A 14289-nucleotide genomic window follows, 5' to 3' on the forward strand; every position below is an offset into this window, starting at 1 on the left:
TCGCTTCACCATGTGCCCCAACTCCATACTACACACCAACTGCATACACTAGGTACTACTTACTGATCTTTCCAGTGTACTGGCTTTTCGGTGTGTGCACAAGAAACCAACATACTTCACTGTTTTAGAAAACAGGAAATGTTGCAATTCATGCAACGCGGGTTGTCACTGCCAATGACAAGACAGCGAAATGTTTCTGGAGCCGTTTCACAAACATCTGTAGTTAAGATTTTTTATTTTACAGCTTCTCACTTTCCTGCACAAATACTGTATGTGTCAAACCATTCTGAATGAAGTATTGTGGTGCTGCAGAGACATCCCAGCCTACAAATTGAATCCTACAGAGTAAAGAAATTTTTGTTTTGTTTTGTACAGATCCTCGCATCACACTTTAGTCATTTTTATTTTAATATTTTTCAATGAAAATAAGAATGATGCAAAAATAATAATTCCCTCAAAAATCGTGAAACATATCGCAATCGCAATATCAGTCAAAATAATCGCAATGAGGTTTTTTTCCTCATATCGTGCAGCCCTATATGTAGTATGGATTGGGACACAGCATGTGACTGATCATAGTCTCTTTCAAAAATTGTCTTCACAGAAACACTGCAGGTCTGAAATGCCAATGGTGCCCCCTAGTGTTCTAAAACGGATAAAGCCTCTTACTAAAGAAATGCCGTCCCCCCCCTTAACACAACAGTGTCCTTCTCATCTCATGTGGTTGACTATTTTAATACTCTGATCACTACACAGAAAAAAAAAAAAAAAAAAAAAAAAAAAACAGCAGAAGGCAACATGGTGGCTGAGTTATTTACGAGAGCGTCCTGTGAGAGAGAGGACACAGGCCTGATACCTGCGATATGTGTGTCCATCTGTTTGTTTGACGAGGCCCTACCTGGAATACATTGTACCAGATAAGAGGAGCAGATAAAATAACAGAAATCATATTCCTTTTGCAGATCGCATACCGACTGTATAAAACAACTACTGCTGATGATGGTTTCACACGACTAAACATTAGTTTTTCCAATTTAAAAAGTCTCATCCAAAATTCTCATATTCGTTGATCCACTGAACACCCATAAAACCACCAGATCCGGGGAGGTGACCCAGTCAGTCCACTGCCCTGGAAACACACCTGTGAATCTTGACCAATGCAAACGCACCTGTGGCCAGTAGGAAGGACTCAGGAGTTCTCGCAGGGAGGGGGGGAGGGGAGTCATCGCTGTCCCAGCAGTCTGGGTTAAAAGGTCAGAGGTCAAAATGAGAAGCAACATTAATTGCTGGCCCGAGAAGACACACAAGAGATCGGCAGTCAAATGTAAAACGATGCAAAGAAAAGCTCAAGTACTGAAACTCATAACAAGTGTTTTTTTCCCCCTTGATTCCTTCTCTAATGATCCAACATAGGTAGGCAATATGGACAGAGATTTGACTGTATTATGTCATGACTACAAAATACTGTTATTTTAAATGACTTTAAAATTAGGATGTATCCAATGTTGCATTCTTATTGTTCTTATTACTATTGTTGTTGTTGTTGTTATTTGTGGTATTTGGTAAATGACACACACACACACACGCACGCACACAGACAAAACTAAAGTATGTTATTGTTAGGTTTTCTTCTTTGATAGAAAGTTAAATCTACTATTGCAGTTAGAAAAGCACTTAAAATTACATTTTCTGAATTGTTAAATAGTACAAACGTGTCCTGTTTTTTTGTTTTTTATTCATTAACAATGTTCTCAATATCAAAGGTTAATGTCAGTAGTATTGTTTGTCAAGACTGTAACTGAATGTTTTTGCAAATGCCAATAAAGCTATTTGAATTAGAATTTTAAAAGATGAACACACGTTACAAGGCATGAAAATCTACATTTTGCATTTTTATCATTGATTTTGAGGCATATCTATCCATCCATCCATCTATCCATCCATCCATCCATCCATCCATCTATCTATCTATCTATCTATCTATCTATCTATCTATCTATATATATTGTGAGGGACCACGTGTAACTTAAAGTATCAGTCATGGTATCTGTAACAGACACAAATGGATTAGCAAAAGCTGAATACTGTATCAACAATATTGTCATTCTTTCTATATTGCTTTGGAAAATGACCCATTTCAAAAATCATTACCCTTAAAGATTCTCCTGCTGCCTGACAGTAATAACTTTGAGTGGTCCTTTTTGATAGAAAGCTACCTTTAATTCACTTTTCCAGCTAAAATAAACATGGCTCTTTTTTAATTCAAGCACAATATCAAAGAAGTCATTTTTGTATTAAAGATCGTATTAACGACCATGAGTGTGTCCGTCTCTTAAGGAAGCCTGACCCCTTAATTACATTTTCTCCCATTCATCTGGAGGGAAAAGGCAGCAAGACAGCTGGAATGAACTCTGAGGCTGTGAAGGGTCGAGGGGTTGCCTTTGAAGAGTTTTTTGCCTTTAAGTGTAATGTCGTTAGCCTCGTTTCTCGGCAGAGACAATCTATTGACCCTAAAATAACGCCTCTTATTTCAGCCATTCACGCTGTGATGGTCATATCTTACTGTACTACTTAAGTAAACAGGAAACCCATGCAGCTGCCAATTTATTAGGTACACCTAGCTAGGTTAATCTAGCACGGCACCATTTTCAGTAAAAACACAAGGTGTTTGTACAGCAGGTTAATGCCACTGTAAGCGATGAGGGCGAGAGCCACATTATGTTGCTGTTCCTGATCTAACTGAAGTGCAGTTAACATGGCAATTACAAGCTCCAGCTGTAAAGACGAAGACACGTTTTAAGGCTGGTAATCACTTGTAGTCAGTGCTGCTGCTTCCAACAGAGAGAGGAGACTCAGGAAATGTAGAGTGCACCTGCTTTTGTTGCAATGTTGGTTTCAATAAAGACAAACTGAATTAACAGTTGAATCACTAGCAAGTTAATGTCTTCAGCTACTAATATTAATATCCTGATTAAAACCGCAATTACACTGATAGCAAAGCATTACTTTTGATTGGCACTTATTAGAACACTTTGTCTATTTTATTGTTTTATTTAATTTTGTTTTCTTATCATTTTGATTACATTTTCAGACAGGAGAGGGAGAACTTAAAGGTACACTGTGTAGGAATTTATCCCATCTAGTGGTGAAATTGTATTTTGCAAATAAAATTTTCGCTTTTTCGGCGACGAGGATTCCTTCTCCCCGTGGCTCGGTATAAGTATGATCCTCCATTATGAACTAAAGTGCAGTGCGGGCTTTCAAATTTGACGGGGCGGTGACAAGCGCCTCTCACTGATCTCCTTCTCCGTTTCAGCTGGTTTCAGTCACGTGACGCTGGCTCTGAACAAAAACGCGTTGTGGATTAGCTAGACAGGTAGGTAGTACTTTATGTCTCTCTCAGTGATTACAGCTTTTCAAAATGGCCGAACGACATGGAAGCCTCTTGGACTTGCCCGTCCAATGTAAATACAGATAAGTCAGATCATTGGCAGAGGTCATTTTACACCAATGAGGACATATTTATGAATGAAGACACTGATTTTAGCTAATAAAATACTACACATTGTACCTTTAATTCATCACTAAATTGTAATCTTCTAGCTTAGGTTTTTTTGTAATATTTTACACATTTCACTCAAACTTTGCATCCATTGGTTTCCTACTTTTTTTTTTTTTATATTTCTATATATCATTCTGTCTCATCTGTTTGCCACTGACCGTTAGAGCATTGTAAACAAGCAGCCCGCCAACTTTGTCTTGACCAATCACAAAGCAGCAAGTTGCTCAACGCAACTCATCAACAAGCAGTCGTTAGATTCTTGCAACCAATCAAACAGCAGCCATCAGCGTTTCATAACCGATTCCAAAGCGCTTCCCGCAGCCCAAATTAAGTATGTGCCAAAAAGCCAAGCAGACCAAAACACAAACTAGTCCACTTCAGGACTGGAAGACCAACATTTCTGCATTTATTTTAAATATTGGAAATACTTCAGGAGTGCATGATGCCAGACACTGTTTAACAGAAACTTGTAAATGTAACTTTCTCAGTGTTTTTTCTGATTACATTTTTTTTCTTCTTGTGGCGCTCTAGAAGGGCTGGACAATTAATCGAAGATTTATGGACACCGAAATTCTGAAGCTGTTATCAACGCATTTTTTATTTTTCCAGGACGATAATTTCGAGAATTTTTATAAAAACTAAAATGTGACTTTTTTCCCCAAGACATTTTCATTTCAAACAGAGTGTGCTTTCATTTCAATTTTCAATAAATAGCCATAATAGTTCCTGTTTTTGTGGGTTTCCTTCAATTATTTTGAAATTACAAAAACAAGAAATTTTGAATTAGAAAAAAGAACTCCCCTTCAATATTTGAGCCTATTTACAGTACTAACTTTGCCAAAGAACTATGAGGACAACAAAAAGAAAATGTAATTATTGTTCATTAATCGTTATCGAGGTAAAAAGTGCAATTGATCGTGATTTTGATTTTAGGTCATATCGTGCAGCCCTACTCTCTAGTACAAATGAGGAAGCATTATAATGTCATGTCATTGTAACTTTTTAACAAAGTACTTTCTTTTTGGTTCCTGAAACAAGAAGGATGTGGCAAAATGTTGACCACTAGAATAAAAAAAATATATATATATAAAAAAAAACAGTGCATCTTTTATGGGTGTGCAACTGTCAGCTCCTGTCTTCAACATCCCAACTTATAAAAGCCTCAAACAGGCAACTTTCTCTGTAGTATATATCTCCAATTCTAGGCATGCTTCCAAATTATTCTTAAAATCATTTTTCTTTTTGCACAGTGAACAGCAGTACATCATTCTTTGTGTTGGGTTTTCATCTGGAGCAGCATTTTGGGCGGTTCCATTACCAGGACAGCTCAGATGGGATTGAAGTCAGGTAAACTGCAGCTGTTGAACACTAAAAAAACATTAGGAACTAAGGGAACGTAATCGTTTCCTGTCATTGACTAAATGTTGTCATAAACCTAATTAGAGCTCGATGGATAGCTTGGCCATATTTACTTACAGCGGATTTTTACACAGTATGTATCTTCGTGACATAAAGCATATATATATATAAAAAAAATCAAGGGATCGGAATTATATGTTATGTGGTAATGTTTAAAAATAAATAAACTATCGGCTGATATATCAGATTTATATAACTGGAAGACAGCAATAAACTCAATGTTATATATACTATACTCTACACTAAACCCATTCTTTATCTTCCAGTTCCAAAGGAATCTATTTATTTGAACACATAGTTTTTATTTAAAGCAATTTTACTGTTGGCAAATTGATTCACATCATCACTGTTAAATCCAAATATTTAAAAATGCAGTTAAAGTCTTATTTCATCAAGCTTTGAACCCATTCAAGATCACAACAGTTCCAAGCCAAAGTCGATTTCAAACCATTCCATGTCAGCTCAAAACAGCAAGAATCAGATTTCAATATCTCAAAAGATTTTGAAATCAACAAAGGAGAAGCAGCGATCTCACTCTTTTACACCCCAGAAGATTAAAACCACATCTCTTAGTTGCGATCGCTGACAGTGAGGCCATACCGATGCCAAAAAAAAACAAAAAAACAGCGTGACACTCTGCTCTGTTCAACCCAACGTGCACAGAGTTGGCCAATGTGTATTTATCATGCAGTGTTGATCCTTCACCATCCAACATGCACACACACACAAACAACTGCACTGCAGCAAAAACACACAAAAACAAGGATTCCTTTCGATCTTTCTTTTGTAGACAAATCCACTCGCTCAGACAAACACACACAAGCTGAAAGAGAAAAGAGGAGATGTTTTGACAGATGTTTGCCTGTTAACATTTGCAGCATTCCTCACAAACCAATTAGTCATACAGTACAGCCATGCTTGAAATGAGACTCAGTGGAACTATCTCACTCAGTTTCTCCGTCTCTCTCACTCTTTCCTTGTTATTCCTTTCTTCCTGGTCTCTCTGCCTGTGTGTGTGTGTGTGAGAGTGTGTGTGTGTGTGTGTGTGTGTGTGTGTGTGTGTGTGTGTGTGTGTGTGTGTGTGTGTGTGTGTTCAAAGGATACAAGTTATCATTAGTATGTGGTCTGTCTGAGACCTCTGTCTCCTTACTGAGCCAGAAAATGACTCTACCGTGTGGTTTCTCTGAGCGTGTGTGTGTGTGTGTGTGTGTGTGTGTGTGTGGTTGGTACTCTTGGGAGTTACTCTCAGTGCTTTGACAAGAGTTTTAGTAAGTAGAACCCAACTAGACTCCTCAGAGGTGAGCTGAAATTACCTTCAGTGTTCAGTTGAGTCAGTTTAGTGTTTCAATGAACCATCAAACCGATGTTCAGAATTGGATTTATTCAGTTAATCCAGATGTCTACTAATCGGACTTCCTATAAAGTTGTTATTCGATTGTCGGGAAAGCAGCCGGTTAGTTAAAAAGGAATTCGATTCACTCATTACATCAAAGCAGCAGACTGACATACTTGCTGTGGTGGCCGAGGGTGACGGAGTGCTCTGCCCTGCGATCGACATGGGCAACACCTTCCGGACGGACTGCTGGTCTCCGTGGTGAGGGGATGCGGTAACCATGGCCGTCACCATGGACACATTAGTACGATAACCCTCCTTTCCCCCGGACATCTCTACATCCCCCTCCTCGTCCGAGTTATCGGAGTGCAGGGGGTTGGTGAAGCTAAGGGCAGTCCTAACGGGAGTAGAGGAGGAGGAGGAAGAGGAGGAGGAGAGGTGGGAGGAGGAGGAGGAGGATGGAGCCACGCGGTCTGAAGAGGAAGACGAAGAGGAGGTTTTGGGGATCTGTTTGTCGGGGCTGTTGCAGGCCTGAGCCCACAACGCGTGGCCGGCCTTCACCTCCACTTTCTCCGCTCCATGCGTCTCCCCCTTCTGGTTCTTCACGGGGAGGTGGTTTGGTCTGGCTAGGACGCCTCCGTCTGCATGACTCTCCCCACATCCGGCCGCTCCCCCCTCCGTGCCCGAGTCCTCTGACAGCGAGGAGCTAGACGTCAGCAGGGACTGGCCAGAACGGGCTTTGAAGGCGTGGGCTCTTTGCAGCACTCCTGCGCTATTGGCTGAACTGCTGCCTAGTGCACCTGCTACTCCCATGGAGGAGGAAGTGTCAAAACTACGAGGTCCTTCCTGTAACGGCACCTTTTTAATCTCAATGCTCAGCTTCCTCTCGATCCGAGGAGCGCCAGAACATTCGACAGCTGGCGAGAGGGGCGAGGAGGGCGTCTGAGTCTGGCTTTGGCCCGATTCGGATTTTGTCGATGTTGATTTGTTGTTATAGTTTTCATTGAGATCTAGATTTGAGACCGGAGTCTGCTGTTTTCGACTTTGTAGATCTTGGTCTTTCTGCTCTGAGGGACTGGTCTGCTTGTTCGGACTGGGTTCGGACTGGTTCTGCTGCTGGTCTGCTTCTTTATTCTGAAGGGAAAAGAAAACAACAGAAAACTTCCATGTCTTGGGGTATGTCGGAAAGGGAGTCAGAGTCAGTATTTGGGGCACATTAATTCAGCAATTTCTTTCTCCCAAAAAAAAAAGTGTAAAATTCCTAGAAAATCTAACTGCAGGGTTAAGATTGTAAAGGGCTCAGTGGCGTAAACAGGGCAGGTCATCTCAATTCTGAAGTGAAAGTGAAATATACAGGCAATCTAAAATCGTCCCTAACACAAGAAACCTGCAGATCTGAAGTATATCTGGATCACACACACACACACACACACACACACACACACACACACACACACACACACACACACACACACACACACACACACACACACACACACACACACACACACACACACACACACACACACACACACACACACACACACACACACACACACACACACACACACACAATATAGTTCCTTTAAAAGCTATGGTTAAATGTAGAACTGAAACAATTAGCAGACTATTTCGTCAACAGAAAATTGTTCGTTTAAGTCCTTTCTCAAGCAAAGATGCCACATATTCTCTACTTCCAGCTTCTGAATTTGTGAGATTTGCATTTTGTTTTGTGACAGTTAACTGAATATCTGTAGAATCTGCAAAAAAAAACAAAAAACAACAACACAGAAACACAACGTAGATATGTGCTGTGTACTTAATTACACAACAAACCTGACGTAGTAGAAAAGGAACCAAAAACTACCTGCAAACGTGTATGTTTCTGTATAAAGAGACTCACCTGTGTGGTAGCCAGGACGTGTATGACAGGTTTGGGGTGGTAGCGGTCGTTGTCCTGCCGTACGTTGGTGACGGTGGGGAAGGCTGAAGGGGGAGACGGGGTCAGAATGGGGGGTACTGGGTGAGGCTCCGGGGGCTGGAGTATCTCCTCCTTCACATCACCTTCAGCCTGGGAACTAGACAGAGAGAGACACAAAAAAAAGAAAGAACTGAAACCAGACAAGCTTCCACAGAGCTCAAAATGTAACACAAACGCTATAATTTAAACACCAAACTCTAAGCCAGAATTGTACATTCACAGTTAGACTGTGATGAAAAATTCATTTATTTGTATGCCAACATAGTATTTTGCTTTTACACATTAACACACAAGTACAAATCTAACCTATTTGCTTTAGAGAAGAAAGAAGAAGAAAGAAACCGGTTTGAAGACTGTGGTTCAGGCAATGAGGAAATGAAAGGAAATTATGAAACTAAGATGATGAAATAAACTAACACTACATTTATTTCATACATTTTCATACTAAAATGTAGTTTCTGTTCATGTTGTGAAGATTAGTTAGTTACCACTAGGTGGCAGAATAGAAAAAAAAGCAATATGTACAAAGTATGTCTGAGACCAACTACATCTCCTCAATGTGTATGTGTAGTATGTTTCGCCCATATTTTCTGGATTTAAGGTTACGATGTGTTGATGTCAAGCAAATTGAAAACAGACTGAATCACCACCACAGTTTATCCCTCTGAATGTACTGTGTTGTGTATATGTTTCTCGAACTGCAGTGCAGAGTTGAAGACAAATTTACCCAAAGGGGATATTAAAGCATTGTATTCTTTTATTTTCTGCTTTTATTCTATTCTTTTCTGTGCAGCAACTTACTTAGATCACTTCTGGTCCATAGCAAAATGGTAGCTACTTCAGAGAATTTCTGTGTTAGTACACATAACCTTAGCCCCTACACACTTATAGATAAACGCAGTGTACGTGGGTGAAAAATATACAGGATACTGAGGTTGTGACAAAAGTTAAACATTATGACACTGTTCCACACCACAGAATATACATTTCCATATGCATACAAATATATACATACAGAAAAAAACTGTGAAAGGATGTGGTGGTGTGCTAAATCAAGAGCGCATGACTGAAGCAAGAGCTAATGTAGGACTGCACATGGTGGTGTGTGTGTGTGTGTGTGTGTGTGTGTGTGTGTGTGTGTGTGTGTGTGTGTGTGTGTGTGTGTGTGTGCGCGCGTAAAAAAAGACATGTAGAAAGTCAGACAGAAGAGATGTCGCAAGCTAGAAGGACAGGGGACTTCCTTTTCTTGAGCAACTTTGGAGCTGCAGTCATTCTGTAAAAGGTTTTCTCATAAAGTATTTTTGTTTATTCATGGGAAGCATGCAAGGATTTACACTGAATCATTCCTAAGGAGTTTTATTTAATTTGAATTTAATTAGATTAGTTTAACTGTAGAAAATAATAATTTATGTAAATAATAATAAATGGCAATCAGTAAAAATCAGTGCATCAGTGGCCTAAACTTACAAACAACAAACACATAGAACTTTCTCTAACTTTTGCGAGACACATCCACTACTCTGCAGCACAACCAGTGTACCAAATACTGGTTGTTCATAGTCTACCTTGTTTTATTACGAGTTTCTCTTCATTTTCCTTGAAGGTGCCGTAGGTAGGATTGGGAAGATCCAGGACTTAGCCAAAAAATGTGAACATCGACAACTTCCCCCTCCTTTCCGCTAAAGCCCAAAACGGTCTCCTAAGCCCCTCCCCCCACAAGGGAGAATGAATGTGTGTGCCTGAGCAGTGATTGACACGCAGTTAGATGCCCCCTCTGGCCCTGATTGGTGCATCTGAACAGGGAGCTGTGTGCACTACAGGCTGTAGGTGGTGCCAGAGGAGCCAGATATATTTTTAAATGACCTGCTTCGTGTACTTCTACTGGAATATAGGTTCAGTTTCAGCAAATATAACAGAAAGTTAGTTTTATAAGGCTTACATACTGGTACCTTTAATTGTTTAATGGTGCGACGGCACCATTTTAAATCTTCACCAGAATTACCTGTCTTGTTAGAAAAATCATGTGCAATATTATCTAACTGATTTCCTCGACTTTTGAAACACTGACAGACATAAAATGAATAAATGCTCTTCTTACAGTGATTACAGAGCTGTAAAAGGTTTTATATTCATTGGGTGTCCAGAGGTAAAACGTGAAAAAATCCCCCTGTCTAGCATTAATATGCAGTATCTAAACACATATTAAATAGTCTATAGCACACTACGATAGCCTGGGAAAACCCTGATGAACTTCTGGCAAATTTGAGATTTGCTCTGCCAGTCAGTCTGGCCAAGAGCCCATTCAAGCCCATTTCCAATTTTTTCCAAATCGAGGCACCAATCACAACAACAAGGCTTTACACGATGACGATTTTTGTTTACATTCAACATGACGGCCACCGAAGCGCAGCAACCCGTTGATGCCGCTGTCGCTGCTACGTCACCCGGGTCGTTGGTCTGATTGGTTGAAGGACTGTCCAATTGCGCCTAGAGGCATTTGAGCGGCGTCCGTTGGGGACGCCCCTTTGGAAATGAGCTGTGAATGAAGCTTGCCCAGACCCACTCTCAGTTACAACTGAGAGTGGGTCTGGTGCCAACCAGGCTAACACTATGATGTAGTTGTAAGCAGATATATTATTAAAGTAATTGTCAACAACTATAACTCCACTTGGAGGCACCCATAAGTGGAGGCTGGTGGAAATGAACAACAACATTTGAAAAAACAAAGTTGTTGTAATATTAAATGTGTCTTCATAGGAGAAGTTATAATTGTTGAAAAATACTGTACACTAATAAACACTTAAAAATCCTTATATCGGTTTGTAACTATAATTTACTGTGTTAAAAAATATTTATTAAATGTTCGCAACTATTTCGAAATACGCTTCAAAGAGCATCATATACACAACTAACCATGCGCTCCAAGTTCTTCCACTCCCTGAAGTATAAACTACACTACAACCATCCATAATGTTGGTGACACAGTAAAGAGCTAACCTAGGCCACATAAATAGTATGCACACATGTACACAACCATACAACCTAAACTCCTACACACATGTGTGCACACAGATGCTTCCACCAGAACCTGAAATGTGTGCACCACCCACATACAGTAAACTCAATCAGTGTTCACAGTGGCGGGATGCGCTAGAAGGTGATAAAGCTTAAAGACACACTTCCTGGTTTCAGGTTGGGCTGAGGATAGACTCATACAGACATCCAAGAGAAGTAGCGAACCGCACACCCAAACTACACCGATTTAGATCACTTCTGTAACAAATAATCCAAATAATAAGAACTCTCTCTCTCTCTCTCTCTCTCTCTCTCTCTCTCTCTCTCTCTCTCTCTCTCTCTCTCTCTCTCTCTCTCTCTCTCTCTCTCTCTCTCTCTCTCTCTCTCTCTCTCTCTCTCTCTCTCTCTCTCTCATAACAGTGCTTCAGGTTTAGGTCTAAGTTTTGCAGGATTATAGGAGGTTAAAGGATGGTATTCTCTCTCTTTTATTCCACCAGGGATAGGACAATACTAAAACTCTTAGTTTCGTGTCATTTTAAAGCCTCCATTTTTCATGCTGTTTGAATGGTTCTTTTTCCCCTCCTTTTTCTAAATGTTCCAACATGTTCTTATTGTGGAATTATTCCACAAGAAAAATGATTTCTTTTCGTCTTCTTTTCTACAAAACCCTTTGTTGATTCAATAAAATAAGTAAAACCTTTCAGATGCATAATTCAATGTAGTCTTAACACACAGCAACTGTACAACATGCTGCCTACATAAAATATTTTTTTCAATCAGCAAAGGTATTATTAAAAAATAAAAATAATCTACAAATAACTACAGAAGGCTAAAAGTTTGACAAAACATTAAATGCCACCTTTTGGTACTTGACAGTTTTGTTTTTTTTGTTTGTTTTTTAAGATTTGAGATGCTACAGACACATTTTGGTTTAGGATATGACTCTTCAGGGTGTGGTTGTGAATATGTGTGTAAAAGCCATGACTCAGTATCTGTGACCTTGATGCCCGCCTAATTGGAGTTCCTGCAGTATTTTTTTTCTCTCTAACACAAGCAACAAAAAAGTCCCCCTATGCCGCCCACCCCCCCCCCCCCACACACACACACACACACACACACACACACACACACACACACACACACACACACACACACACACACACACACACACACACACACACACACACACACACACACACACACACACACACACACAGTATGTGGGAATGTGGACTATGTTGGTAAAAATAGCTCACACCATCACTTAAATACTCACCGGCTTAAACTAGGCCTGGATATTATTCCTTTAGGAAACTCAGGGATGACACCGAGCCAGAAAGACACATACTGAGATTTAGGATTTAATCTAGTCTTCCAGGAAAGCCTCGTATCTTGGCAGCATCTCCGAGTTCAAATTTGTATATTTTGCTTAGAGCAGGAAAGAAACTTTTCAGTAAACAAATCGCTTGCAGCTACATCCCAAAATTAGGACCTCTTAAAAATATTAACTTTCCCATCAAAACCGGCTGCCTGGTACAGAAGACAAATTAAGCACACCATCATTTCAGCGCAGTAAGAGAACACAACAGAGGTCATGTGGGCTCAGAGCTTTCTGCCATTACTAAGGTTTAAAATTAGCCAAATGAAAATGAAGAGTGATACATTACAATTGCTAAGCGCAGAGCGAATGATTCACACACAGACACACAAAATGCTGACAAGCTGGACATTTTTAGACAATGTTTCTAGCAACAGGCAAATAAGTGAAATAGTCTCTTGGAAACGAGATGTCCCCTGTGACATTAAAGCAACAGTACTAAAGCAAGTCATTGAGCACCTACCCGGCTTGTTTAAAAAGTAGCAAAGCGTATGTATTGCCGCATTAGCAGCCTTCTGTGGATGAATCATAAGAAGAGGGAAAAGGGGGACTGAAGATGAACTGGCTGAGAGAAATTGGAGCACATCCCCTGCTGGGCACATACAGCAAAATTAAAAATGAGAGGAGAGGGAGGTAAGACGGCAGAGTGAAGGAGAGAAGCAAGAGGAGAGGATAAGAAAGGAATGAGGGGGTGGGGTGGTGGTGGTGGTGTGGGGAATGTGCCAAAAAAAAAAGGGTTCTAGAGGAAAAGAGAGAGGGCATGTGTGTTTATGCATATGACAGATAGCAGATACCAACCATATGCCTGAAAGTGTCAAAAAGCATGCGTTTGTTCTCAAAGAGGGGGAGATGAAAGATATAGCCGTTCTACTTCAACTAGCCTAGGGTTGTGGTACATGCAACACCATGTCGTGTTGCAGAGTATTGTAAAGAGTTGCAAAATGATCTCTGAATACAGCTCCCCCTCAGGCCACAGAGTTGTTGACAGCCAAACAGAAGTTCACTTCAGTAAAGCGGAGGCTGGGTGTGTCTGTGGGCTGACAGGGAACTAATGTGTCAGAAAGCCCTGGTGAAAACAACGCCTGCTGCTTCTGTTTGGTCAGTTTAATATGTTTTTTTTGTTTTGTTTTTTTTATTCTGCGACTCCACACAAACTGAGCTGGTTGGTTTTTCTTTTGTTGCGTTCCTCCTACAAAACAACAACACCCACTGCTCACTTCTGTGTGAGCCTGTTCATTCATCTACTGTATGTGGAGGATGAGTGCGGGTTATTATATTCTTCAACTTCAAAGTGTTTTGTGAACTTTAAGATAGCAGGCGAGAACAGACCAAGCTAAAAAAAAAAAAAAAAGTCTGAAAAAAAGTCTGAAAAAAGCTAAAACATAAAATCTGCCTTACCTGCGTATGCGGGGAGGTTTTGGAGGCGGTGTGTCCCATCTCTCATCGTCCGACTGATGGACTGCTTTAACTGGACTGCTTTCATCCTGGACAAACACACGCAAACACAACTATGAACACTTTGCAGTTTAATGGGTAACTCTCAAATTAACACACCTGAGCTGTAGTGAGTGTGCTGGTATTTTCAGTCTGACAGAATCCCA

General features: G+C 40.3%; 1 protein-coding gene across 5 annotated transcripts in view; it reads right to left on the minus strand.

Annotated features, from left to right (window-relative positions):
- ptpn12 (protein tyrosine phosphatase non-receptor type 12) overlaps window positions 1-14289 on the minus strand; it is a 52555-nt gene that overhangs the window by 3563 nt on the left and 34703 nt on the right. For 4 of the 5 annotated variants that reach the window (XM_039791914.1, XM_039791915.1, XM_039791918.1 and 1 more), the window contains exons 12-15: window positions 14087-14172; window positions 8218-8392; window positions 6491-7448; window positions 1170-1241 (exon numbers count right to left, since the gene is read on the minus strand). In XM_039791914.1, coding sequence (XP_039647848.1) covers window positions 1170-1241; window positions 6491-7448; window positions 8218-8392; window positions 14087-14172 — 1291 coding nt within the window. The remainder of the gene's footprint in view (window positions 1-1169; window positions 1242-6490; window positions 7449-8217; window positions 8393-14086; window positions 14173-14289) is intronic. The other variant, XM_039791916.1, reaches the window with a different exon arrangement.

This window comes from Perca fluviatilis, chromosome 23, assembly GCF_010015445.1.
Source record: "Perca fluviatilis chromosome 23, GENO_Pfluv_1.0, whole genome shotgun sequence".
In the NCBI taxonomy this organism is placed as follows: domain Eukaryota; kingdom Metazoa; phylum Chordata; class Actinopteri; order Perciformes; family Percidae; genus Perca; species Perca fluviatilis.